This window comes from Desmodus rotundus, chromosome 6 (genome assembly GCF_022682495.2).
Source record: "Desmodus rotundus isolate HL8 chromosome 6, HLdesRot8A.1, whole genome shotgun sequence".
In the NCBI taxonomy this organism is placed as follows: Eukaryota; Metazoa; Chordata; class Mammalia; order Chiroptera; family Phyllostomidae; genus Desmodus; species Desmodus rotundus.
In genome coordinates, this window is record NC_071392.1 from 157311905 (window position 1) to 157339004 (window position 27100).

Below are 27100 nucleotides of genomic sequence, written 5' to 3' on the forward strand. Positions count from 1 at the left end.
TGAGCTTAGCTCTCCAGGCAACGAGAGTGCCTCAGCCCACGGCCCGGCCGAAGAGGGGTCCGTGCTGTGGAAGGGGGAAGCCTGCGGGGCCTGGGACGCGGCGTCCTCATTAACTGGGTGTCATCTATTTGAGAGCTAATTGACCGCAACTTGTACCGGGCCCAGGGGTGCCCCGAGGCTGAGAGCCTCCGCGGAGACCCCTGCAGCCACTGTCGGGTCGCCAAGCCCTGCGCGCAGACGCGCGCGCCTGGGGATGCGTCAGAGCGCGCGGCTCTCCGCACCGCAGGGTCCCCGCCTCGCGTCCCACGCCACGGGGGAGCGGCCGGCCGGGAAGGGTTAAGCCCACCGAGCTCGCGGCTGCCTAGAGCGGCGGTGGTGGCGGCGGCAGCGGCGGCGGGGGCCGTGGCGCGCCCCCGCGGGCGGCGGGCGGCGGGCGGGGGACAGGATGCGGATGCTGGGGGTACTTCCTGTGCCAGCCCCCGCCGCCCCCACCCCGGCCGGGCCGCTGCCCGCACGGACGCAGGCCCGCCGGACACACACTCGGGCGGGCGGGCGAGTGAACGGGGACCCCCGCGCGGCCGTGCCGCCCGCCCCCCGCCCGAGGCCCGCGGGATCTGGACACCTGTGGCCACCGGTGGAGCCCGGCCGGACGCGGACTGCACTGGGCTGAGCCTCCTGAGCCGAGACGGGTGTCGCCTGGCCCTTGTCAACCTCAACCGGGGTCACTCCACCTGGTCTGCTCTGGAGCCCGTGGCGCTCACCATGGTGGCGGCCGGCCAGCTCTGAGCCCAGCGCTGGATGGGGCTCGCTCTCCTTCCCGCCCCCCTCCCCAGGGAGCCGACACCAACTTCTCTCGAACTCAGCTCTGGCCCTTCTTTTGGCCCAGGGCGACCTCGGCAACCTGACAGCCGGCCGACCCTCTGGAGCGCCCAGAAAGGTGCCCGGGGGCCCGGCGCCTCTCCAGCTCTTTCTGGATGGAGATGCCACAGGAAGGAGCTGGCTGAGGGATCTGGCCTTCACCTTCCAGCCCCTGCTGCCCACATCTCCCCTAGTGCAGAGGCTGCGGTGAGAAGCAGGAAATGCCGTACCAGGTGAGGCCCAGTGGGTAGGAGAGCTGGGTGAAGCCAGGACGCCTTCTTAAGAAATTTTGGACTGGGTTCTAAAAGGCCTGAGGGACCTGGAGTAATCCTGTTAGGAGGGGAGGGAGGACTGGATGTGGGGACACCTCTGCAGGGGCCAGGGTGGACACTGGGAGGTGAGGACCCCTCCACCCCTGGGCCCAGGGCCAGGCCAGCAGCTGGCCGGCTCCACGGGTTGTAGTGCTTTGGAAGCCTGCCTTCCCATATAGCTGAGCTGGCACCAGTACACACGTGCCCTGGGAAGGCTGAGCGAACCCCTGGCCCGGGAGGCAGGAGACCAGAGGGTGCACAGACTGGTCAGCGCTTTGAGCGGATGGGGGAACGCAGGATGGACAAGTCTTTTCTCTGCAGACCTCCCATATGTCCCTCTGGGGCTTCAGCTCCTCATCCGCGGGAGGGGTCTGGTTTCCCACAGTCCTCTCCGTGAGGAGCAGCTGCAGGCTGCCCCTAGGCATGGGCTGCATCGGGAAAGGCTGACTCTGTGCCGGGGAATGGGCCTGGGAGCTGAGTCTCCAGGATGCTCCCACTTCTTCCTTCTCCAGCTGTGGACTGCCCTGGCCTCCTTTCCAAGAGGAGTCTCCAGGCTGCCTGCTCTGGGGGGCCTGAGGCAGCGTTGAGGGTTCTCTGGCTGTCAGTATCTTGTCCTGGAGGCTCCCGCTCAGAGCACCACTGCCCAACGGAACAGCCTGCTTGCTTCCTTCCTTCCTTCCTCTCAGCACAGCCGGCTCCCTGGGATCCTGGTTTGACCGCCAGGATGGAGCTGGGGCCGGTGACTAAGACCTTTGTGCTGGAACTTCATTGTGTTGAAGATGGGGGCCCAGGGCCTAACACCCTCTCAGGTGAGGGGCTGGGGGGTGCTCTGACCTCCTAAACTAGGAGATAGACCTCAGGCCCCCAGCGAGGATCCTTTGACACACCCCCAGCCCGCCGTGATGGAGAAAGGGGACTGAAGGGCGGCGAGCAGCTTACTGTCTGGAGGTGCACCCTCCTGGTTATTAGGAAGAGTTTTCTAAAAGGAAATTATTCCCGCATAACTATCCCTTCATTAAATCAATATATTCCTGGAAAAGTGACCAGAAGGCAAAATTTTATAAATCAAATTTCCTCTTTCCATCACAAAACTGAAAATAGGGTGCTGTAGGAAGCACAGATGTTGCAGTCGGACTTGGGAGTGGGGAAAGCCTCTTAGAACTTCTGCTAAACCAGCCGTGATGCTCCAAGTGGGAAACTGCCTGTGGATGCTGTGCAGAAGGCGACACTTAGCCACGGAATGGCTCCTGCGTGGCAGGGCTTACTCTGTGCCTGCACCGTGCTGGGCTGTGCGTTTATCCTCTCCAGTTCTCAGTGTCCCCAGAAAGGCTCTGTCTCCTTTTGCAGATGGAGAAACTCAGGTCCCCAGAGGTTAGGGAATTGGCCAGCTGCCACGTTCACGTGGGGCTGTGAGTTAGCCTCTCCACTCCGAAATAACGATGTCAAACATGGCCCATCTTTGGGCTGTTTCAGATGGAGCTAGTTGTATCCTTGGCATTTCCAAACTGTTTGTTAATTTGCAAACTCAGTCCTAACCCACAGGGAGAGGGACTCTTCAAGCGTCTACCAGGTTCTAGGGGAAGTGCCAGGGCCCTTCCTGCTTTGCTCAGGAAGTGCCAGGGTGGGTATCGTTAAGCTAGTTCGCAGATGAGGAGGCCGCTGAGCCTGCAGGGGTTGGGCAGCTGCTCGCTGGGAAAGGACTTCCCACTGGAGACCTCGTGTGCTCTCTGAAACCCTGGTGACTTGTAGAAACTGCTTGCGGTAACATTTCCAGGCGACTCTACAGAAATTCCTTCTTGTTCACAGAGACGGCATGTTTCATTTATTTAAGGTGTGAGCCTAACTGAGGTCAGAGGGCAGCATGGGCTTGTGCCTCAGCATGGCTGTTTCACAGATTCCCACCGGATGGTGACTAGGCACAAGGGACTTCTGTCAGGGAGCGTCACTGCCATGCCTGTGCAGGGGATGGCCCACAGAGGGGGCCAGGGAGCTGGGGTCCAGAGTGATGTGACCAACTGTCTTTTGGGTGCATTTCCAAGCAACCCCACACCTCTGGGCATTTCAGTTTCTGCCATACTGCCATGTCACTTGACCCGGGGCTTTTGGGTCCCTGCTGAGAGCTCCCTCACGTATCCTGGAGTGTCTGTACTCAGGGCAGGGAAAGGGGGAGGTCCTGATGGTGTGGACGGAGAGCTGCCTTCAGATCTTTTTCTCTTGGCTTCCTGCCATTTCCCCTCCAGGTGGCAGCGGTGGGAGTGAGAGTCAGGAGGAAGAGGCTCAGGAGAGGGGCAACAGCCCCCCACGGCCAGCAATCTCTGCCCGGACGGGGGCCTGTGAGGTCGCTGAGGAAGCCCAGACAGGACAGCCGGAGTTACAACTGCAGCAGCCAGCACCTCAACCACAGCCACAGCAAGAACAGCTGCAACAGCAGCAGCAAGACAGACAAGAACAGCTGCCGCGGCAACAGTAGAGACTACAGGAAAAACACCAACCCCGGAGACATCAGCAACTGAAGTTGCAGCTGCCACAGATGCAACAAGTGCGAAAGCAGCGAGTGCAAGAGCAACAGCTATTGCAGCAACAGCAGGAACAGCCACAACAGCAGCAGGATGGGCAGCAGCCGCTGCCTCAGCGACAGCGGGAACTACAGGAAGAACTCCAATCTGTGCAACATGAGCAACTGAAGCTGATGCAACAGCAGGGAGAGTTACAAGCACAGCAAGTGCAAGAGCAACAGCAGGGACTGTTAGAACAGCAGGCACAGTTACAGCAGCAGCAGCAGCAGGAGCAAGAACAGTTAAAGCAGCAGCAGGAACAGTTACAGCAGCAGCAGCTGTTGCAGCAGCAGCAGGAACAGTTACAGCAGCAGTTTTTACAGCAACAACAGTTACAGCAGCAGCTGTTGCAGCAGCAACAGCTACAACAGCAGCAGCTGCAGCCCCGTCCACTGGAGCCAGAGGAGGAGGAAGAGGTGGAGCTGGAGCTCATGCCAGTGGACCTGGGGCCTGAGCAGATACTGGAGCAGCAGCGGCAGGAGCTGGAATGGCGGCAGCAGGAGCTGGAGCGGCGGCAGCAGGAGCTGGAGCGGCAGCAGGAGCTGGAGCAACAACAGGAACAGCAGCAGCTGCAGCTCAAACTGCAGGAGCAGCTGGAGCAGCTGGAGCGGCAGCTGGAACTGCAGCAGCAGCAGCTGGACCAGCTGGAGCACCTGCAGCAGTTGCAGCAGCAGCAGCAGCAGCAGCAGTTGCAGCAGCAGCAGCAGCAGTTGCAGCAGCAGCAGCAGCAGCAGCAGGTGCGGCTGGAGCTGACCCCGGTGGGGCTAGGGGCCCAGCAGCAGGAGATGCAGCTGGAGCTGACACCTGTGCAACCAGAGCTGCAGCTGGAGCTCCTGCCTGTCGGGGCAGGTGGGGCTTCTGGGCCGAGGGCTCCAGCCACTGTCATGGTGGGCCCCCCGGGCTACGTGGTGCTGCAGGAGCTAATGGTGCTGCCGGCTCTAGCCCCGCCGGTGGTGGTACCCATCTCGGGCCCCGCGGGCAGTGCGGCCATTGCGCCAGCCAGGCAGCGGCGACGGCGACGCGCCCGGGACCGGCCGACCATCTGCGGCGAGTGTGGCAAGGGCTTCAGTCGCAGCACCGACCTGATACGGCACCAGTCCACACACACAGGCGAGCGGCCGCACCGCTGCAGCGAGTGCGGCAAGGGCTTCTCGCAGCACTCGAACCTGGTGACGCACCAGCGCATCCACACGGGCGAGAAGCCCTATGCCTGCTCCTACTGCTCCAAGCGCTTCAGCGAGAGCTCCGCGCTCGTGCAGCACCAGCGCACGCACACTGGCGAGCGGCCCTACGCCTGCGGGGACTGCGGCAAGCGCTTCAGCGTCTCGTCCAACCTGCTGCGCCACAGGCGCACGCACTCGGGCGAGCGACCCTATGTCTGTGAGGACTGCGGTGAGCGCTTCCGCCACAAGGTCCAGATCCGCCGCCACGAGCGCCAGCTGCACGGAGCAGGCCGCTCCCGGGGCCTGGGTCTACTCCGCAACACGCGCTCGGTCACCGGTGGGCCTCCGCGCCCTGAGCAGGCCGCAGGGGACAAGGCTTCGTGACCGGGAGGGGGCCGGCTCCTCTGATTTGGGAGGTACTGTGCCTTGCCTGCAGGTACCGTCTTGACCCAGTTCTGTGATCTTTTTGGATATCCTGGAATCTCGCTTGGGAAAGGCTTCTGTCTGTCCTCGGGATCGCCTGCAGAGTGGGACAGATCACCCTCAGAAACACTTGCGAGAGAAAAGCCGATGTGGCCGAGAGCACAGATTTTGCACATTAGTGCAAACAGCGCATACTACACTTCCGTGACTGGTCACCGACTGGTGAGGAGACCACTGACCACCTCCCCTGGGAAACCTGGGCTTACTGGAAATGAGAGCCACCCGACAAAACTTTCTATGACAGATGGGACAGTTGGTGACATTGGACCCTATCGAACGCTATCCAAGGAATCAAATATACCTGGTGAAACGCACACAAAAAGGATTTGGTCCTGGTGAAACTTATTTCAAGGGAATATGGGGGGAAAGGCAACTCGTCTGCACTTCGGAGAGAACCGACCAAGGCGTTCAATTGCCCTCAATTGCAATTGCTCTGAAAATACGTTCTCGAACAGAAATGCATCAGGGTGGATGTAACCCTGATTTGAATGTTTGTGTTCACAAACACAGGGTCAGAGTGTCCGCTGGGACAATGTGCAAATGCCAGGAAGTCCTGCTCTGGGCAGAAGGTAAAACCTTCCCCCCGAGGCCACCGAAGTCCTGATAAGTATGGGAAGCAGGCTGTCGGCCTCCGCGCCGGTTCCCATGTCCAAAGTGGCCCCCTCATGTCCTCTTGAATAGAAGCCTGTGGCTAAAGCAGAGGGCATTCTGGGAGTGCTGTCCAAGGTCCAGAGGAATGACTCCACCGCCTGAAAGAGCCCTGGGGTACCCCCCTTTCCATGCAACTTGCCAGCTCTAGGCTGGGTTCTGGCCTTGAGACCCAGGGCAAGGTCCTTCTGGGCCGGCCTATGCAGGAGGCTGGCCTGAGCAGATTCTGCTGCATCGCTGGGGTCAGAGGGAGGATGTTAGGGACAAGGATTGGAGACATCAGGAATGCTCTTTACATTCACAAAGTCATCTGGGGGGCCACTGGTGCCCGTGGGAATGCAGGTGGGTGGAGGAGGCTGCCCACCACCCACCTCTGCCCCCCATGCCATCCGGGCTCCTGAACTCCCACGTGTGCCTGCTGAGGTCCCGCCCCCCTCTCTCTCCTCCCTGCTTCTCCTGTATTAGCACAGCCTGCTACATGTTACAGACGTGTTGGTAAGTGAGAAACAAACGAATAAAAAATACACTTACATGAAGAAACACGTCGTCCTGTCTGTTCTCACCTCTGCGTTTTGTGGGGCTTCGTCTGTGTGGGGCATTTCTCCCGGTTGCTCTGGACGCAGGGACTTGGTATTCAGGTGCATACCCGGCGCTCCTTACCCAGGCCCTTGGCTGGGGGTGGAGTCACTCACTAACACCCTCACGGGAGAAGTGGGCACCAGCGGGTAGACACCTGAGGAGGCGGTTTGGGGACTTCCTGAGGACAGGCTCTGAATCAATCTCATCCGGTTAATACACGTTCCATGCTGCTGCTCCAATGCCTATAAGCAGTTAGGGGAGGCATCTGAAAATGTAGCCACGCAATAGAGCTCACTGGCGCTCTTCTCTGTCTAGTATCCACTCTGCCCTCCGTGGTGGGCGTGGGGCGGGGCGAGGGGCATGTCAGCCCACCAGTCATTGTCGGACCCAGGGACCCCGGGACATGGGAGGCATGAGGCCTCCAGGGGTGTGTGGGCCAACTCTGTGGGAGGCGCCCAGTCTCTGCGCAGACCGCATGCAGCTGTGCGCTGCCTTCAGGGACTGGCTGGCTACCTGGACAGAGCTCACTCCCACTCGACTCTTAGCTGTCTCCTCCTATAGGAAGCCCTCCTGGGCTCCTCCTGGGCTCTCGCACGATGATGGGTGGGCTAGCAAGGAGCTTGGCACAGAAGGGTGATAACTGATGTTCCCACCAAGCCCCCGTGTGCCCAGCATGGGGAGAGAGTAGAAGTACTGGTGTTAAAGAGATCCAGAGCTAGACATTAGTTTAAATGGTTTAAAAAGAAATGCCATTTTATTCAGGATCTAATAATGCAATAGGGGAAAAGACCTCAGAATGGAAGGACAGTGGGGGTTCCCAGCCAAGGAGTGGGGGTGCGTGTCTGGGGCAGGGGACCCGTGGATGGAAAGTGGTGGAGAGGTTGCCCTGGTGGCAGTTTCTCGTTCAACAGCCCTGGCAGCATTCTTGCTGAAGGCAGGCCGGGGCGATCGGTCACCCCCCAGGGGGTGGCAGGGTGAGGGCTCTGGTCTGATGTGGAAGGTGATCAGATATCCCGGGTGCAGATTCTGGCTGAACTGACCTGACAGGATTCTTGCTGGAGCTGCGTGATGCCCAGACAGATGGGAAGCCCCAAAGCGGGGCCCTGACTGAGGCGAGGCTCAGACCAGACGTTTGGTCAAGTTGGGAATCTGCCCCCTGCCTGCCATGCCTCCTCTGTCTGCAGTCCACACCCTGACCTGCTTGGTTCCCGCTGCTCCATGCAGGGCCTGGACTTGACCTTCAGTCCTTGTTGGGTGGACTCTTCTGTCACCTCTGTCTGCACCTGCTTTCTGGCCCCTGGCAATCCCAGCCTTGCCAGCCCCACAGCCAAGTGACCACTCCCTCCCAGCCTGCCCTGCTAGGTGGGAGCTGGGGGAGGACGCAGGGCCTGGGAAGCTGCGGGCCCTGCAGGAGAGGGGTCAGTCGGCAGGGAGGAGCTTGCTCTGGAAGGGCTATCGATGGGCAGCGTCCTTCCCACTGGCGTTAGGTTCACAGAACCAGGGTGAGGCCAGTTTCCCCTCAAACAACACCCCATGTCCACAGCTTAACTCTGTCGCCTTGTGGTATGGCCTGAAGGTCTGTGTCCCCTCAAATTCTTATACTGCAATCCGAACCCCCAAGGGGAAGGTGTTAGGAGGGGGACCTTGGGAAGGTGACAGGGTCCTGAGGGTGGGGCCCCCAGGAACGGGATTAGTGCCCTTGTACAAGACACCCCCATAGAACTCCCTCATGTCTTCCACCATGTGAGGAATCAGCAAGAAGGCGCCAGCTCTGATCCCGGAGGAGAGCTCTCACCAGACACGGAATCCGTCTGCACCTTGATCTCGGACTTCCAGACTCCGGAACGGTGAGAAATCAATGTTAGCTGTTTGAGCCACACAGGCTGGTATCTGTGTCCCAGCAGCCTGAACAGAGTGACACTTTGTCACCCTGAAGCCTTGTTACTTTCCACCTGGGGCACTTCAACAGCCTTCCGAGAGCTCTGTGCCACTTACCTGGACCCCAGGCAGCCTGGTAAATTGTGAGCTGACCCTGCCTGCTGCCTTCGGGGGCTGCTGAGGCTCCAGCCGCAGGATGGCCCTGGTCCCTCAGACTTGCCCCAGACGCCCCATCCCCAGGCTCCTGCTCAGCACTACGTGCCAATCTCCAGCTGTCTTTCAGGCTTGGCCGAAATGTCACCTCTGCCATGAAGGTGTGGGGATCTCCTCACCTCCGCTGCCCTCAGCTCCTGGCCCAGGGCTCTCAGTCCATACCTCACCATTGGGACTTGCCCTCCTCTGGGCCCTTTGTCCCTCACCTGTCCCCCCACACCAGCGCAGGTGCCACTGTGCAGGAGGGGCCCAAGCTGAGGCTAGCCTTGTGGTTGGGAGGGGCTGCTGCTTATTCTGGCTGCTTCCTTCTCGTTTGGGGTACACAGGTCCAGGCAGGCCCTGCCCCCAGGGATACTCTGCCAACCACCTCTCTCCTCTCTCCTTAGGGCTCGTAAGTGGCTGTGTGGAGGGCGGCCCAGCCACATATAGGTCCGCTCACCCTCCCTCTCTCCCCAGACCACCTCGCGTTGGCAGAGGCCTCAGGTGGGACTGGGTCCCTTCCTCTGATGCTCCTGTGTTTCCAGCCCATCAGCTGCCCCCGGAAGAGTCGGGTGGTTGGCGGACTGCAGCATATCTAGCTCCCAGCCCATCATGTCAAAAAATGCATCAGAGCCCCGCCCTGATTCCCAGTTATTCGTAACTTAGACTACCGACCCCCTGCTTATGTTTGTAACTGCTGTCAGGGGCTCCTGCCACTGCTCGCAGGGTCGTCACCGAGTTCTGAGAGCCCCACGGTCACCAGTTCAGATGGCCTGAACTGCCGTCTCCCTAAGGGGGTCGGACCCATAGCTGAGTCTGGGCCCACGGGTGTGGTCCCACAGGCTGTCCCAGGAACTCGGTGAGCCCTGCAGGCCACCCCGATTTGGCTCTTGCCAGGTCCCACCCCACTGACGTCTCTTCACCCAGAGCCCCAGGACCCCCACTGCCGTTCACAGCTCAGCCCGCAGCCCTCCTGCCCCCAGCGGGCTCTCCCAGCCTCCACGGTGACTCTCAGGGCCCAGTGAGCTCCAGCACCCATGCGGCAGCAGGGCCTGAGCTCCTCCTCAGAGAACCTCTGCCGTGAGCAAGGGCTGACACTCACCGGGTGTGCCATGCACGTGGGCTGAATGTAGTCGTGTGAACACACACCCGGATCAAGAATTCCTACTGAGAGGAAGGAAAAGCAGGGATATACCTGGGAGCCAATGAGGGAGCCGATTGCCCACAGGGAGTGAGGGAGTGAGGGAGCCGATGAGGAGCCGATTGCCCACAGGAAGGGGTGTCCAGAGGACCGATGGCCTCTGAGACTGTGAGAAGCCCAAGCAGCGGCGCCACCCGGTGCTTTCCAGAACATCACTGCAAGTCGGAGTAAAGGGGGGCGAGAAAGTCCAGGCTGGGCCCTGGGTCCCCTGCCCTCCAGCACGTGTGGCAGATAAGAGGCCTGCCTGCCAGGGGTGTGCCCTGAGGTCGTGCCCAGGGCCCAGCCTACAGGTGCCTGGAGCAGCCATCCCTGACCCCTGGCAGCTCCAGACTTAGGTGGCTGGAAGAGTCAAGACCAGGTGACTTTAGGTCATGAGAGGCTCAGGTGTGGCCCATTTGGAATGGCCTAGCACTGCCCTGAGTAGGCACAAAGGTGACACGGGCCAGGCGAGGGTCACCTGCAGAAGCTCAGCCCTTCCAAGGCTGTTGCCAGGCCCGAGCTCAAGCATCCAGCTGGGTCCGGTGGAGGTCAGTCCTGAAAGGAACAGGGTCAGGCGGGGGCCCAAGAGTGAGGAATTTTATTTTTTGTCTCTAAAATAAACACAGATACTAAGGCTCCTATCAAGTGGCTTAGGTTCTTCCTCACAGAATAGTGGGTGGTCTACCTGAGCACCCCTTGCTCCTGATGTCACGGGTGTGGGGCAGGGGGGGTTGTGCCCAATGGACCTGGCACACGCCGGACAGGGAGGCTGGTGGGCCCTTTGAGTGGCTGCACCACTCAGAGTCCCAGCAGGACAAGCTTTGGGGACCCTGCCCGCTACAGGGCAGGGGGAAAGGACAGGCCCCTGGGGGCCCTGGGGAGAGACCCTCAGAGAGGGGAGTACACAGGGGCACCATGAAGTAGCCTCTGGGCCCAGCTTGTGGGGGGTGGCTCTAGGCTGAGGGAGCAGAATCAGGTGGGGACTGGACCTCACGTCTGGCCTGCACAGAGGGCAGGCTTGTTGAGTACGGAGAGTCCTGCGGACTCCAGGTCCTTGAAAATCCGGTCTTGGCTTAGGTGCCAGGTGGGGACAGGCCAAGGGATCTGATATGCTGGGGAGGTGCAGGGTCCCTGCCTGAGAAGGTGGAGGAGGGTTCCAAGGTGGGGAAGGAGCTGCTGGTTCTGTGTCATCTACCCCTCCCCTGCTTTTCTTTACCGGGCTCTGGGCCGGGATAGCCTGTGGCTGCTCCCTGGCCCTCTGCACAGCAAGTGGATTCGGCTAGCGGGCAGCGCTGGTGGGGCTCTCTCACCACTCCCTCAAAATCACAGCCCACCAGGGACCCCAGCTCCACTCCTCCAGCTCCCTGGGTCTGCCAACACCTTCCCTGCCCTAGAACCTTCAGGTCCAGGTGCCAGTCTCCCGGGTGGCTGTTCCTGTTGCTCCGTGTGACCTGGCCCACCCTGCCTACGTTAGTCAGTCTGCACTCAGTCCCCTCACTGCAACCGCCTGGGGTGAAGGTGGGGGAGGGTCTGAGTCAGGGCCCTGGGGTTCCACAGCCTAGAGACCCACAAGACCAGAGTGGGGGGGTTGCCATGCGGAAGTGGGCACCTGTGGGAAGGAGTGGGGCCACACCAGTGCTGACTGGGGCTGCAGCCAAGCTGAAAGGGGCCCCATCCTCTGTGGGTGCAAGAGCTCCCCATCAGCTCTCAGCTGCGTCCCCTGGGGGTGGGGGCAGACAGGATTTGGAGAGGGCTGCCGGTGGCCAGCTGCAGTCCCACCGCCCTGACCTTATCACAGCAGGCCTAGGGCCACCTGTCACTTCTGCCTGCCCCTGCTTGGAGAACTGTAGCCATGGGCCTGTTCAAGGGGTCTCTTCACCACCGGAGACCCTTATTGAATGTACTGAGCTGCCCCTGACCCTGAGGAATTGATTCCGAGTAACCCACTGCACCCCGCCCCGAGTTCACCCTTCCTTGGCCCTACACGCTCTAGTGCTCCGAAAGCCGGGCCGGTGAGCTGTGGGCCCCGATGCAAACGTCTGAGTCCCGATCGTCCCGCACCAGCAAGGGATCGACCCCGCCCACGACCACGTCCGGGTCTGACAGCACGCAACAGGAGGGACACCTCCACTAGACCCCCGTCGGGGTCACCACCTCCCTCCCCTGTCGTCGGTCCTTGGGAGGGTCCCGAGGCCTGGGCGGGCCTAGCGTGGGTCTGGCATTCAGTAGGGTCCCCGAGTCCTGGCTGAATGTGTTTGGGGAGAGGGGACGCTCGGGGCCACGGAACCTCGTGGAACGGCTCCAGGGTTAGGGCGGGGTCCCCGCGGCGGGGCGGGGTCTCAGGGCAGGTCGCGGGCGCCGGGGCCTGCAGGGGTCTCGAGATGGGGTCTGGAGTCTGCAGGGGTACGATCGCGGGGGGTGGCGGCGCCGGGGTCCCCAGGGGTGGGGGCGCGGGTGCACGTGAGCGCCAGCTCCAGGCCCGAGCGCGCCGTCGCTCGCGGGGAGATTCCTCCCGCTCCCGAACGCCCCCTCCAGGAGCCGCGCTGGACCCCGCGTGACCGGAAGTGCCCCCCCATGGGCACGGGCGGGGCGGGGCCGGCGGCTGCACTTCCGGTGCCCACGCGCCGCCGCCGCGCAGCTCCGGGGCCGTCACTTTGTGTAGCGCGGGGCGCAGGCCCTGCCTGGCCCCGGCGTCCGGCGGCGGCTCGGCCGGCCCGCAGCGCGCGGTGAGTGTGTGGCGGGGCCGGCGGGCGGCGGCGCGCGCGCGGCAGGTGCGGCGGGGGCGCGGGCGTGGGGTCGGGGCTGGGCCGCCCTCGACGCCGGCCCGGGAGGCGGGGGGAGGCCGCGGCGCGCGGCGGAGCTCTGGGCCCGGGCCTGCGCCTGGCGGGGCCGGAGCGGCGCGCTGACCGGGCCTCCGGCGGCCGCGCCCTTGCCCGCCGCTGCCCGCGACCCCCCTCTCGGGCCTGCGCGGTGGGGAGGGCTCCGCCCCCAGGGCCTGTCCAGGAAGGCAGCGCGGAGCAGGTGGGATGGGGCGGCGGACAGCCAGGACTCCTTGGGAAGTGCTCGCTGCCGTCTGGGGCGGGGGTCCGTCGATGGCCGGCCCCAGGGACACACCCATCCAGGAGGGGCTGGCACCGCCAGGGCTTCTGTGGGAAGCGAGCCCCTTGGAAGGATGGAGGGGTCTGGCCAGTCCCTCGTGAGCTTGCTTAGTGCCGTTGGGGGCCTCGTTGGGGCCTCCCTCGTCTGCAAATGGACGCCCGAGCCGGCTGCTGTGCTGTCTTCTACTGCCGGCACTGGAGTTGGATGGGGTCTGGGTTGTCCCATGTGGCCGCAGAGGTGGGAGAGCGGCTGGCCTGCTGTGCAGGACCCGGCGAGGGTGGGGAAGGGGAAGTGAGCAGGAGGATCAGCCCCCTAGCTGCTCCCGTGTGGGGAGACCTTGGTACTTGGTTCGAGTCCACAAGTGTTGGCGCGCCTGGGGAGCGGGCGAGGGTGGTGAGAGGGCTGGGACCGTCTGTAGATGTGCTTGCACCAGGAGAGCCGGGAAGCCCAGATTCGTAGTCAGGCTGTGAGGACCCTGGTGGTCAGGGAACGAGGCTTCCCGGAGGAGCTTAAACCCTGGAAGACCTTGAATCCCAGGGGTGCTTTGAGCGAGGCCGCGCAGAGGGGAGGAATCCATGCGCACCCACACGCCCCCCCTCCCCCCGCGACTTCTCTGTGACTACTGATCCAGTTTTCTGGAACATTTCCAGCAACATTTCAATTCTGCCCCTTCTTTCCGTCCTTGGGGCCCTCCCTTCTCCCCGTGGAAGGTATCTTGTCGGCAGGGCTGTAGCCTTGGGTGCAGGGCTCCAGCGGAGATAAGGGCCTGGGACCACCCGGTGTGCCTGCTGGGGATGCTGTGCCCCTGACCCGGCATTGGATGCCAGGAAGGAAGTGGAGTGAGTTTCTGGTGGGCTGACAGAGAGGAAAGAGGGGCGTGCAGGTCTGGGGAGCATGCCCAGTGCACACCTGGGGAGGCAAAGCCGTGTTCAAGAGACTGAGGCCCATGTTTAGAGCCGCTGTTCTGCTTCTGGGTCCGTGTGTGGGTGTCTGGCTGTGCTGGACCCCGGTCCCATGCAGGGTGACTGGCAGCCTCCATGGCTGCTGGGTCTTTCCCTTCTCCGTTCCCCAGCAGGTGCACTTGTCAGGAGAAGGGACTTGGGGCCAAACCTCTTTGGAGGCAGAGACTCTCAGTGCCCCTGGCGTGGGACCCTCAACAGTGGCCAGTCTGGCCTGGAGTTTGTCAGTGGGGCCAGGATGCTGCGTTTTTTTAATTCCACGCTCATCCCACTGACTGCGGGATCTAGAGTCACTTCTTCGACAAGGAGTTGAGCACTATTTCTGGTCTGGCTGAGGGGTCCAGAGATGGGCAGAGGGAACTTCCGCCTTCTTAGAGTTGACTGTGTACCCAGGAGACTGGCAATGAGCAGGCAGCTCCTAATGTGTGAACAGTACAGGTGCTGTGAGGGCTGAGGCCCGCGCACTGGGTGCACCTGGGCAGGGGGCGGTGGGGGGGGGCTGCCTCCGGAGGGTGGGCGAGGAAGAGGGAAAGGGAGTACCGGGGAGGGGGTGGCACGTGCCCAAGCCCTGAGTACAGGCTGGTTTATTCCGAAGGAAGTCGTGGGGTTTGCTTTCCAGGTGGGTCCCTGGGCCCAGCAGGAGGCGTCTCTTGCACTGGGCGTGGCTTGTTCTTGGCCTGAATTTGCAGCCTGAGGTCAGGGTGAGAAGAGCCCTCTGAGCCTGATCTAGGTGGCAGTTGGGAAACGGCTGCTGGCGTTCTCATTGCCCCGAGGACTGGGCAGGGCTGCGTCCTCCGGGAGGTGGCTAGGGCGGCACCTTCACACACTAGAGAGCTGTGGAAACCGAAGAGGTGGCTCTGGGAGAGGCTGGGGGTGGGGGGCGCCCTCCTAGGCATAGTTCTTCACCTGTGACCTTGGGCTCAGCGACTGTGAGTGAATCTAGACCGGGGCTGGAACCAGCAGGGGAGCCTGAGGGTCAGGGCAGCGGTGGCTTCCGGGTGCTAGTGAACCCCGGCCCCTGGACCTGGGCCTTGGGCTCTGGAGGAGCTGCGTGACTGCCCCGGGCTCCCTAGCCGTTTCAGTGTGGGTTTAAAGTGGCAGGCAGAAGCAGCTCGGGAAGTGCGCACACACTGCCTTGTCAGTGCCACAGTGAAGAGTTCTGGAGAGCAGTTCTCCTAGGTGCCCAGTGATGGGAACTGTCCTCAGGACCCTGGGCATCTTTTCCCCCGTGCCCCAGTCCTGTCTCGGGGGGTTGGTGGCAGATGCTGGGGCTGGGCCCCAGTGCCCTGTGTGGCCTGCCATCTCAGGGTCTTCCCTGTGTTCACGCCCTCACCCCAGGATTCCGGGTTGCTGTATTTGTGGTGGGCGTGGCTCACGTCGGGGATGAACCTGTTGAGATCTGAGATGCGAATGGAGCGGGTGCTGGGTGATGAGCCTGTTTTCAGGTTTGCTCCCAAGACGGAGCCATGGAAACTGACTCTCTCCTGCCCTCGGGGCTTTACTGGGGCTGATGGAGGATTCACAGCTGAGGGAGAGGTGGCCCTGGGGCTGGGGGCCTCCCCTCCCCCCTCGCACCCGCAGCCCTGGGCCATGCCACCGCCTGGCTGCGTCTCCCTGGCTGTGTCTCCCCTGAGTGCCTGGGTTGGACAGGCTGTGACATTGGTGTGAGAGCAGGACCCTGTGAGCCACCGGGACTTTGACAATTCAGCTCTCAGGGTTTCTGGTCCGCGAACTGGAAGAGATGTCCCAGGGCATTTTATACCTTCACTGGTTGAGCGATGATCCAAGTCTCCACGACCCGCTGAGCTCTTTCCAAGTGACCTGATCGGACAGGGCGAGGGGCGAGGGCGATGCTGCGGGCAGGGCAGGGCGTGCTCAGGGCCTCTTTGCTGCCCCTCGCAGCAGGAGCCCAGCCTGCTGGCTGTCCACAGCAGACCCCCGGGGGTGAACGATCTGGCTGGTCTTAGCTGCCACCTCTGCCCTGCGCCCTGCCCCGCCCCACTGCACATGTGTCTGTGGCCCGCCCGTGTTTAGACCTCCCCTCCCACACTCCCTGGCAGCCGAACTTGTGTGTGTTGGGTGCGGGGTGAGCCCCTCTTTCCGTGTATCAGGTGGGCTGTTCTCACAGGCCACACTCACTCGCCCCTTTCAGCTAAATGCGGGCCCCCCTTGGGCTGTGTTGCCTGGACATCGTGTGAAGGGCTGCCACTGGCTTCTCCTCTGTGTCTGTGTCCCCTCTTCTGTCTCTTCTAAGGACACTGTCATTGGATGTAGGGCCACCCTGATCCAGGATGGCCTCATCTCCAGACCTTTCACTTAATCTCATTGCAAAGCCTCTGGTCCTTGAGGATGAAGACCTGGGGTAAATCCCTGACTTACTCCATCAGCTGCAACCACACAGTGGGGGGTCGCAGAGAGGGGCTCTCTGGGAGGCACCTCTGGGCGCAGAGTGTCCTGCTCTGCCACAGGGGGCCGCGGGAAGAGCTGCAGCCCTGTGCCACCTCTCACTGTCACTGTACAGTGGGGGAAGTAAGTCCTGCCTCCCTCCCGGGAGGCCCACAGAGGAGCCTGCCCTGCGAACGCGCTGGGGGCCACTCATCACGCGGCCCGTCTGTGTTTCAGGCTGGGCTGAGGCTGACTTCCTGCGAATATGGCGGCCCTCCACACCGCTCCAGACTCCCCGGCAGCCCACCTGGAGAGGGCGGAGGATGGGTCGGACTGTGATCCTGAGGAGGAGGAAGAGGAGGAGGAAGAGAAGGGGGAAGAGGTGGAGATGCTGGAGGACGAGGAGGAGCTGGTAGTTGAAGAAGAAGAAGAAGAAGATGAAGAGGTGGTGGAGGATGGGGGCCAGGTGGGGCAGGTGGATGTGGAGTTGCAGGAGGATGTGGAGGAGGTGATGGCAGGAGAGCAGAGTCCAGCATCGGAGACCCAGGAATGCCTTAGCCATGGTGGTGATGCCAAGTCCCCAGCTCTTCAGGAAAAGGGTAAGAAGGAGCCGGCCACTGGGGAAGGAGGGCAGGTGGGGGCTTGGGTGGCCAGGCCGGGAGAGCTCTTTGGCCCAATGGGCTGATGCTGGTGCTGGAGCTGGGACGCCAGGGCCAGGCTTTGAACTGAGGAGTCTCCAGGAGTTCCTGAGCCTGCTTGCTGGATGGGCGGGGGTGGCTGGGGCGGTGAGGCCCAGCATTCAGGGCAGCTGGCCACTAAGAGACTCTTCTCCCCAGCCCTGCAGGCCTGCCAGCTTCCAGCCATGCTTGGGGACGAAGACCTGGAGGATGAGGACGAGGAGGACGAGGACGACGAGGACAGCGAGGATGGTTTCCTCACAGCTGGGTCTCAGGTGAGCTGCCTTCTCATTGGAGCTCAGTTAGCTAGGCAGGGGTTTCCTTGGGGGGCCTGCCCCCTGCTGTCCTGGAGACCCCGGGCGGGCAGCACGGTGGTCCTCAGGCCAAGCCCAGGCTGTGAACTGGGATGTGGCTGCAGAAAGTGCCAGGTGGCTCCAGCCCCAGGGCTGTGGGCTGTGGTTCCACTCTCCTGGGGCCGAGCCTTCCCAGGCCATCGCAGTGTCCTGCTCGTGTTCGCTACCGCCCACTCACCGGCGCGGTGCAGTTCCTTCAGAGGCCTGGCTCTTCCCCAGGGCCAGGTTGTGCCCCTTCCCTGGAGTGCCTGTCCCCTGTCCAGGCTCAGAGTTCCTGCTGAGCCCCTCAGGTTGGACACCAGTGCCCACGCTGTTTAATGGGTGCTGCTTGTCCCCCCGGGGATGGGCCCTTAACCATGACTGCTGGCTTGAGCCAGACGGTGAAGTGGGCAGGACAAGGCAGCCGTGCGGCACAGCCGTGACGTCTGTGTGCATCCTGGCTCTGCCCCACGGGAGCTGGGTGCCCACCCTCTCTGACCCTGGGTTCCTGACCTCCCAATGGGGATGGGCCCTGCCCGGAAGCCCCCAGTGCTGTTGGGTGGTGGTAGACCTGCCGCTAATGGTGTCGGGCTGTGGCCCCGTGGGCACCGAGTTTTCAGGTCTCGGTCTGTCCTGTCCAGGTCACCTTCTGTTGCTCCCTTTGTGGGCCCTGCCCCTTGCCTGGGGCCATTCAGGGACATGACCAGGGCGCTCTGTTTCCCAGGGGCTGGTGACCTTCGAGGACGTGGCTGTGTACTTCTCCCTGGAGGAGTGGGGGTGGCTGGACGCAGACCAGCGGGCCCTCTACAAGGAAGTCATGCAGGAGAACTATGGGATCCTGGTGTCCTTGGGTAAGCAGGGCCCTTTCATCCCTGAGAGGCCTCCTGGTGCCATGGCTGCTGGAGAGGACAGCTTCTAGAGCCACAGGGTCTTGGAGAAGGGGGCCCACCTCCCCAGGAGCCCCAGGGACTACCCTGCTTCTGGGCGGCGGGGATGTCCTGGGCCCGGCGTGGCCCGCCTGTGCCGTGAGCCAGGTGGACATGCTCTGGAGAGCTGCCGCCCCAGACCTGGCCTCTCATGCATCCCCAGAGGCCTCGAGGGGTGAAGGAGAGAGGGGTGGGTGCCCTGCAGAAGGTGTGTGGATGGGTTTGGCAGGAGAGCTGGGGCTCTCAGGGCAAGGCTCTAGAGAAGGGAGTGTGGAATTTTCCAGAGTGATGCAGGGAGGTGGGAGGGCTGGTCCAGGGAGGGGCGGAGGAGAGGAGAGAGTTACTGAGGAGCTGGCTGGGGCCTGTGGGCGCAGCCGCACTGCCCTCTGGTTTTCTCCATGGCAGGGTACCCCATCCCCAAGCCAGACCTGATCTCCCGGCTGGAACAAGGGCAGGAGCCTTGGGTTCCAGACAGCCCCCGGCCTGAGGAAGGAGACATCGTCACCGGTGTCTACACAGGTGAGTGTGAGGCAGCATCTCCCCGGGCCTCTGCCAACACAGCTCCTCGGAGCTCCGCCCGACTCCGGCCTGGCACTGCTGGCCTGGGCTGTGGGGTGGGCTTTGCAGGGACAGGGTGGCCACCGTGGGCTAAGCGCTGTCTTTGTGGGCTGGCTCCTCTTGTCCCAGCCTGCCAAGAGCTGAGGGCAGGGAGGTCCTTCGAGCACCTAGGGATTCCTTTTAGGAGACTCTAGAAATGAGCCCTTGTCCTTGCCTTGGAGCCTCTGAGTGTTTTTGGGAGAGGGGCCCGTTATGAAGTTGCCGGCTCAGAGGGGTGAGCCCCAGGCGCCGAGCGGCTGTCGGTCCCGGCCCTGCTCAGGCCTGTCCTCAGCCTTCTCCACCCACGAGGCCACCTCCGAACAGCGGGTCCCTCTGAGCCTGCCCCCCTCTCCCGGAAGGCCCAGAGGCAGGCCTCTGGCCTGGGCGGGCAACCGTGGAGCTTCCAGAGAGGGGATTTTGGAGAGATTCTTCCAGGAAGCGCTCAGGGTGGCAGATGTCTCCAGGGACCGGGGTCCTGGCTCTGGCTCTGTTCCTCCATCTGTCTGAGCCTCACTTTACTCACCTGGAAAATAAAGAGTTTGAACTAAACCTTAAGTTTCCAACCTGAGGACGTCGGACTGTCGATGCTGTGGAGGTGTCTCGTGGGGGGCTGTGTGCTGCCCGCGGAGTTCCAGCAGGTTCCGTGGAGGCCCTCACACAGTAGGCTAGGGAGGGTCGCTGGATGTCATGCCGATCACATGCCTGAACAGACTTGTCAGCTCAGAGATGTGTTTGAAGCAAGAAACACGGGAAAACACAGCAGTGCCCCGCATGTGGGTGCCTGCTCCGGAGCACCTCCCCACACGTTCTCAGTGGTCCTGGCAACTGGCCTCGCCTCGCTCGTGCGGGGGTTGACCTCACGTGGTGATCACCTGACTTGCCCTTGGTGTGTCAGCCTCAGGCCTCACTTTCCACAGCGTTACAGGGTGGACTTTCTGCTCCGGTGTCCATTGTCCGGGGTCCTCCTGGAGCCCTTCCTGGGCTTCCGAATCAGAAGGGCTCTGGCCAGTGAAAGATATTGCAGCTGCCTCAAGGAGGAGACTGGAAGGTCGGTGACGTCTCTCAGAGGGTCTTAGAGGGATGTGTGTCCCGTTTATGGGCACGTCTCAGAAGAGCCACCAGCAGGTGAAGGGGCCACAGGCTGGCACTGGCCAGTCTCTTGTCATGGGGCCTGGATGTGCCTGGTCCTCCATCGTCCTCGGAGGGTCTTGGAGCCATAGTGTGTCCGTGAACTTGGCTGGGGATCTGGAATGCTCCCCCACCCCTGACCCCAGCCATCTGCAGAGTGAGGTGGGTAGGATCTAAGCACAGTGTCAGAGATGTCAGCTGTCTGCTGGGGTCACTCTGCAGGGCGAATCCATCTAAGGTCCTCCCTGAGCGTAACTGCATCCTGTCTGCTAAATAGCCTCTCTCCTCCCCCACCTTCATTTCTGTGCAGCTGAGCTGGTGAAGGTTGCTGAGACAGGCAGGACAGGCGCTGGCTGTTCTGAGCCCAATCAGAGCTGCTGTGTTGCTAGAGTGTATCCTTGCAGAACACAAGTGTATTCCCTGCTTCTGCTTCTTGGCAAGTTGGGCCACCTCTAAGGTTTGGGTTCTGGCCAGATTCTCCCCTGCAGGTGGGCTACAGAATAATGCACGTCCACCGTGGGCATGGCATAAAGTGTACACGAGAAAGCACACAGGTACCTTGGAATCCTTGGCTCCCCTTGGCACCCCTCCTCCATGGGCCAGGTGTTGGCTGTCTGTTCCCTGTGTGACTTAGCGCCCACTGCATAAACACTAGTTCCCTCCGGGTGGATCGTGATGGCAGGCCCTCGGCACTCCCACTTTATGGACCTGGAAGCCCTAGAGACCTGGCCCCATATCCATGCTCTGTGCTGAAGAGAGAGGGCACGGGGCAGCCTGGAGGAGGAGGGACGGAGCAGCAGGAACTTGGGAGTCCTTGTCCTTGTGTGGTGGGAAGTGGCGTGCAGCTCCCCTACGGTCTGAACCAAGTAGGGGCCATTGCCCAAATGCACAACTGCTGAGAAAGGGCCAAGCTGGGGCGCGGCTTAGCGGGGAAGCCCAGGCTGTGCCTGGACAGTTGCTACAGCCTCTTGGGGTGAGTGCAGAGAGCCCCCGGTCTCCTTGGCCCAGGGCAGCTTTCCTGGTTCTGCTCTGGGTGCAGGAGGGAGACCCTGGTTGCTAGCCAACCTTAGGCTGGTGGAGAAGAACCCAGAGAGAGAGGAAAGCTGAGCAGAGCTTACAATGGCAGCTGGCCCTGAAGAAGCTGAGATTTCCAGGGACCGGAGCCTGCGGGGGCTCCCGTGGCAGCCTCTTCTCACCTCTCTCTTCCCTGTGTGACGCCCGTTGCTGCCTTCAGGTGCCTGGTTCTGGCCCGACGACATAGAAGACCATGAGGAGGAAGACGATGAGGACTTCCTGGCAGAGGTGGCCCAGGAGGAGAACGAGCCGCCAGGGTTGTGGTCCGCGGCCTATGGTGTGGGGGACGTGCCCGGAACGTGGGGCCCAGATGACTCTGATTCCGTGCAGACTCCGGAAGGCTGGGGGCTCGACCCGGGCGGCCTCGGGGCCCTGGCCGAGGGTTCGGAGGTGAAGCCTTTTCTGCCAGGCCGTGAGCCGGATGGGAGCCTGCTGGCTCCGTGGGCGTTCCCGGCCGAAGTGGCCGCCCAGGCAGGGCGCCCCGAGACCACCTGCGACGTGTGCGGCAAGGTGTTCCCGCACAGGTCCCGGCTGGCGAAGCACCAGCGCTACCACGCGGCCGTCAAGCCTTTCGGCTGCGACGAGTGCGGCAAGGGCTTCGTGTACCGCTCGCACCTGGCCATCCACCAGCGCACGCACACCGGCGAGAAGCCCTTCCCGTGCCCGGACTGCGGCAAGCGCTTCGTCTACAAGTCTCACTTGGTCACGCACCGGCGCATCCACACTGGCGAGCGGCCTTACCGCTGCGCCTTCTGCGGCGCGGGCTTCGGGCGCCGCTCCTACTTGGTCACGCACCAGCGCACGCACACGGGCGAGCGGCCCTACCCGTGCCCACACTGCGGCCGCAGCTTCAGCCAGAGCTCGGCGCTCGCGCGACACCAGGCCGTGCACACTGCCGACCGGCCGCACTGCTGCCCGGACTGCGGCCAGGCCTTCCGCCTCCGTGCGGACTTCCAGCGCCACCGGCGCGGCGGGGGCTGCTCCGAGCACAGCGGCGACGGCCCTCGGCAGGAGCCCTGCGACACGGTGCTCGCGGCAGAGCCCGAGGAAGCTGAGGCCGGGCCGGAGCAGCCCGAAGCCAGCGAGGTGGATGGAGAGGCCGAGGCCGAGGCTGAGGCGAGAGAAGAGGTTGCAGCTGCAGCAGAGGTGCCCACCCCGCAGAGCAAAGAGGACCCGGAGCCCGACAGGCGTTTTCTGGAACTCGGCAATGGCCTAGGTGACAGCGAAGGTCCCTCCTCACACCCGCTCGGCTTCCACTTTTCTGTTCATCCCAAGTCTTGGCTCCATCCAGACGGCTTCCAGATCCTAGGCCTCCCGGGCTTCGGGGAGCAGATGCCGGCCGATGGGCGGCCTCTGTCAGGACCCTTGGGGGGCCGGCTTTCTCTGGTGGAGGGTGCGGGACTGGCCTGCGACCCTTTCCGCAGCGGTGGAGGGCCCGGGGGCGGCGGCGGAGGCGGGCTGCGCGCGTTCGGGCCGGCTGTTGGGGGACTGCTGGCTGAGCCCGCGCCAGCCACACTGGCCGAAGAGGAGAGCCCGTGGATATGCTCCGACTGCGGCAAGACGTTCGGGCGCCGTGCCGCCTTGGCCAAACACCAGCGCTATCACGCGGGCGAGCGGCCGCACCGCTGCGCAGACTGCGGCAAGAGCTTCGTGTACGGCTCGCACCTGGCGCGCCACCGGCGCACGCACACCGGCGAGCGGCCCTTCCCCTGCCCGGAGTGTGGCGCGCGCTTCGCTCGAGGCTCGCACCTGGCGGCGCACGTACGTGGCCACACCGGTGAGAAGCCCTTTGTGTGCGGCGTGTGCGGCGCCGGTTTCAGCCGGCGTGCGCACCTGACGGCGCACGGGCGCGCGCACACCGGTGAGCGGCCGTACGCGTGTGGCGAGTGTGGCCGCCGCTTTGGGCAGAGCGCAGCGCTGACGCGACACCAGTGGGCACATGCCGAGGAGAAGCCGCATCGCTGCCCTGACTGCGGCAAGGGCTTCGGCCACAGCTCGGACTTCAAGCGGCACCGGCGCACGCACACCGGCGAGAAGCCCTTCCGCTGCTCCGACTGCGGCCGCGGCTTTGCGCAGCGCTCCAACCTGGCCAAGCACCGGCGTGGCCACACGGGAGAACGGCCCTTCCCATGCCCCGAATGCGGGAAGCGCTTTTCGCAGCGCTCGGTGCTGGTCACTCACCAGCGCACGCACACGGGGGAGCGGCCCTACGCCTGCGCCAACTGCGGCCGCCGCTTCTCGCAGAGCTCGCACTTGCTCACCCACATGAAGACGCACCGCGGCGCGGCCGGCACCGCCCCCGCGACCCCCGCGCCCAAGACCGAGGCACCCGCCAAGGGGCTTCCCAGCACCAGCACGGGCACCGGGCCGGGGGAGCACGGCAGCACCCTGCTGGAGTTCGCGGGCGGAACGAGCTTCGGCTCCGAGCCCGCTACGGTGTTCGCGGGGCCCTCGGGCGCCTATGAGGAGAGCGTCCTGTGAGTGCCCGAGGCCAATGGAGGCACAGCCCGCTAGGCCATCGGCCCCTCCCCAGGGCTGCTCGGGTGCCGGCCCCTTGCTCCTCTGGCCTCTCGGGGCTGAGGGTCTCAGTCCTGGTGCGGTGCCTTCCCTCAGCCTCTGGCCTCAGGCTTTCCTGTGCCCCGCGCCCCGCTGAGAGCGGCGCTGCCCAGCTTGTCGGGGGCGCATGCGGAGAGGAGAGCCGGGCAGAGGAGGCGAGGCAGGGGGCCCCCCACCCCAACAAAGACTTCAATGTCCCTGGTCGGTGCTGTGTAAGCAGGCGGTAGGGATGTCAGGCCACATTATTTATTTTGGGGGGTTCTGACTTGGGTGGCCCATGGGACAGGTGGCCAGTGAGTCTACAGCCAGGGGTCTCACAGTGAGGGGAGAGAAGCCCTTCCGTCAAGGGGAAGGCGGGGTGGTGGAGGGTCGAGCGTGGGCTTCTCCGTGGATGTGCTGCCAGCTTCCTCCATACCTCAGCGGGAGACTTAGGGGTCCTCTGGTCAGTTGAGTGCCCCCGGAGAGTTTTGCGGACCATGCACTTGGGGGAACAGGGGAAGCCCGTGGGATTCCAAAGGACGATGGTCCTCCCTAACCTGGGGCGGAAATGCAGCTGAGAAAGCTTTGGTTTGGACTGTGGTCTGTGAACGTGTATTTCCATCTCTCGTGTGGCTTGTAGAATGGGGTGGAGGAACAAAAGCCAGAAACCAAATCTGTGGCCTGGGGGTAGGGTGGGGCACAGGTGTTGCAGGTCTCGAGGGAATTTTAAGCCTTATTCTCCGGAGTCACCCACTGTCCTCACCACTTGAACACTCAGCTGGGCCAGGAGCTCGTTGCACTGGTCCTTTAGCCTCAGCCTTCCCTTTGAGTCCTTTGGTGCTCTCCCTCGCACAGGAGGTGACACACTCAGAGAGCCGTGGGGACCTGGGCCCCCGCCTTCAACCCCTGGGCTGCGGTCTCTCCTGGAGCAAGTGGACGTGTGCCGACCGGCCCTTCCGAGCCCAGTGCTCACTTAGATTTAATAACCACATGTAAAGCGACTGAGTTTGGTGGTGGGATCCTTTCTCACATTTCACTCTCGGGACCCTGTGATGTCTGCAGGTCCCTTTGACAGTGCTTCTGTCATTCTGCCCTCGAGGCAGGCAGCGGTTCTGCTTAGATGCCCATTTCACAGAGCGGGCAGCCTGCACAGGGGTGGTCCACCTCTGGGGGCCTGGACCCGAACCCCTGGCTCATGACAAACCAAGCTTCCAACTATGCAAGGCCCACACCTGGCCCGCACCCCACCTCCCGGGCTGGGCTGTTGGAAACCACTGCGCAGGCTGAGGCACAGCTCGTGTGAGGCAGCACCCCCCCGTCCCCACCCTTAACACCTCTTTGGCCAGCGTGCGTGGGGCCAGTAAACAGATTTTGAAGCATCTGCATTCCCTTTTAGACCTAGTTCCCTCTGTTTTAGTGTAGGCATGGCCTTGGGGCTAAGAGCCAGCAGCTGTGCTGCTGGGGGCTGGGAGTAGGAGGCACAGTAGTCAGCGGGTGGGAACAGGGCCTGGACAGTGGTGGTGTGAATGCACCTGGCTGGGGGAGGGGGTGGGGCGGGATGATAAGGAGGGCAGGGGTCCTGGTCCCTAGTCTCCTCTCCCTGTGGGACAGGAGCCTCAGAAGGGGTCATGGGTAAGGTGGGCTGGCCCCGCAAGGCCGGGGGCCTGGCTCCGGGCTGGCCCTCCAGGCACAGCCCTCAAATGCACACCTTGGGTGCCGCTCCCGGGCCCAGCTGTTCTGCCCTGCTCCGAGCTGTCGGCAGGAGGACCTAGCTTTAATAAAGACTGGAGAAACGAGAGCTCTGCCTGGGTTGCGTGTTGTTGCCGCTCCTCACTGCTCTCAGGGAGCTCTGTGAGGCGTCTGGCCCCTCTGGGTTCTGCGAACACTGTTTTTTAGGGATTTCTCTTAGGGAACTAGTATTGGTCTGTGAGGAGTCAGCCCCAGGTGAGCTTTGAGCCTGCTGTCTGTGTCCACCAAGTGTTTCTGGGAGGCCTCGCGTACCCCCACACTGCCACGCAGTCCCGTCACACCCTCAGCTGTACAGGGACAGCACTGTGATCAGGGTTGTCGGCCTGCCTTCCCGTGGTCCCCTTCCTGGTGGTCCAGAAATGTGCCTGAGTCACAGACCTCTCCTCAGAGGCCCCAGCGCCACGGGCCTCATCCCGGATCGCCTGCTCTGGGCCAGGGTGAAGGGCGCCTCCCCGGGGCCTACACACCTACCTTTGAACTCATTTATTGACTTCTCAGCACATGGTGCCCCCCTGACCAGGTCTGACCCTCCTATCCTTTCCTGATGGGTTTGAAACACATGAACTGCAAAGTAAACTCTATTTTCCAATGTCATTTGGAGGCGTCAGAACAGAACCCAATATTCTAGATTTTTAAAAAAGACAGGCTTTCAGTGGTGATGGATGTTAAGACCTAGTGCAAAATGATAGCCTTGAGGATCTTAAAGTCTACTCAGAAAAACGAAGTGATTCCCAGCTAGAGCTTGCCGTTGTCCAGCCAGTTTTTCTTTTTTTAATCTCAGAGGGGAAACACCTCACCCCCGATGGTCATAGAAAAAGAGGAAGCAGCCTTCCTGGGGGTGGGGATTTCTGGGGTCCTGATTCATTCCGAGGATGTCAGTTTAGCGTCTCCCATCGTTGCCAAGGAGGGAAGGATGCCTGCGAGATGTGACCAATGGCGGGGTGCTGGGAGAGTCACGGGCTCCCAGTGCCCCTCTCGCCCCCACCATTTGTTATTTTCCTGTTCTCTACTCACATTCCCAACCTCTTGCCTCTCTCCTGACCCTTTCACTCAGTCTGTCCAAACATTTCCTCCTAACTCTTTTTTCCTGTCTCTAATTGGCTACATATGGAATAAAGTATTTTGAAATTTTTGGTTATATTTATTAAATAAAGCTTTATGATCCTTGTTCATTATTTAGCTTTTTACCCCCCCCCGATTACAAAATGGACACCAGCTGTAAGAATTCCAGCAGTATGAACATGTGTTAAGTACACTTTGCATCGCCTTACGAGTCACACCTCAAACAGCCGTCGGGCTCCACGACTTCTGCAGGACAAGTGGGAACCCATTTCTTCTCTGCACGTGGGAGTGTTTTAAAAGTAGGGATGTCCCCTTGCAAATGGCTTCTGTCGTTCAACATACAACGGCATTTTTCCTACCTGCAGAGCCACCCCGCTCATTTTAACTGCCCCCACCCCCAATTCATTCCATGCACGCACCGCGATCTGTGTCACTACTGCCAGCGGGGATTGGGTTGTTCCTGACTTCTCACTGTTACAAACAGTGCTGCACTGTGGGTTCTTGAACGTAGGTTACACCTTTGGGCAGTTATGCAGATTTTTAATGTACCCATGTACATCGCGGAGTTAAAGGGCGGGCATATTTAAATTTTGGGATATAATTACACTGCCACCAAGGAAGGCTAACTCCGGTCCAACGGCATACTCTCCAGTGTAGCGAGGAAGTGCTGTCGGTCCATGGAAAACAACACAGGACAGCAGCAATTGCTTTAATCTTTGTTCATTTTCCA

At 62.1% G+C, this 27100-nt stretch overlaps 3 protein-coding genes across 4 annotated transcripts; 2 read left to right on the forward strand and 1 right to left on the reverse strand.

Annotated features, from left to right (window-relative positions):
* On the forward strand, positions 1-6551 carry ZNF853 (zinc finger protein 853). Its single transcript, XM_053927087.2, has 2 exons — positions 1-1091; positions 3410-6551. The coding sequence occupies exon 2, from the start codon at positions 3700-3702 to the stop codon at positions 5269-5271; it is 1572 nt and encodes a 523-aa protein (XP_053783062.1). The 5' UTR covers positions 1-1091; positions 3410-3699; the 3' UTR covers positions 5272-6551.
* Positions 6552-10368: 3817 nt separating this feature from the next.
* Positions 10369-12965, reverse strand: LOC139441029 (proline-rich protein 2-like). The gene is made up of 2 exons (XM_071221852.1): positions 12130-12965; positions 10369-10402 (listed from the first exon to the last, which is right to left on the reverse strand). The coding sequence occupies exons 1-2, from the start codon at positions 12963-12965 to the stop codon at positions 10369-10371; spliced, it is 870 nt and encodes a 289-aa protein (XP_071077953.1).
* On the forward strand, positions 12444-26441 carry ZNF316 (zinc finger protein 316). Of its 2 annotated transcripts, XM_053926738.1 has the most exons (6): positions 12444-12573; positions 16528-16889; positions 17127-17242; positions 18024-18150; positions 18631-18744; positions 21185-26441. In XM_053926738.1, exons 2-6 carry the CDS (start codon positions 16556-16558, stop codon positions 23503-23505), a joined length of 3012 nt encoding a protein of 1003 aa, XP_053782713.1. In that variant the 5' UTR covers positions 12444-12573; positions 16528-16555; the 3' UTR covers positions 23506-26441. The 2 variants fall into 2 exon arrangements, with proteins under 2 accessions (XP_053782713.1, XP_053782714.1); XM_053926739.1 differs by lacking the exons at positions 12444-12573; positions 16528-16889 and having other exon boundaries at positions 18600-18744.
* Positions 26442-27100: the final 659 nt, after the last annotated feature.

What these genes read in the sequence shown, in the direction of transcription:
- ZNF853 (XM_053927087.2), top strand. Translation starts at nt 3,700, where the DNA reads ATGCAACAAGTGCGAAAGCAGCGAGTGCAAGAGCAACAGCTATTGCAG.
- LOC139441029 (XM_071221852.1), bottom strand. Translation starts at nt 12,965, where the DNA reads ATGGGTGTGTCCCTGGGGCCGGCCATCGACGGACCCCCGCCCCAGACG. An exon ending in GAGCCGTTCCACGAGGTTCC is followed by an intron (nt 10,403 to 12,129) that starts GTGGCCCCGAGC and finishes TGTTCCTTTCAG; the next exon opens with GACTGACCTCCACCGGACCC.
- ZNF316 (XM_053926738.1), top strand. Translation starts at nt 16,556, where the DNA reads ATGGCGGCCCTCCACACCGCTCCAGACTCCCCGGCAGCCCACCTGGAG. An exon ending in CCCAGCTCTTCAGGAAAAGG is followed by an intron (nt 16,890 to 17,126) that starts GTAAGAAGGAGC and finishes TCTTCTCCCCAG; the next exon opens with CCCTGCAGGCCTGCCAGCTT. An exon ending in CGTCACCGGTGTCTACACAG is followed by an intron (nt 18,745 to 21,184) that starts GTGAGTGTGAGG and finishes TGCTGCCTTCAG; the next exon opens with GTGCCTGGTTCTGGCCCGAC.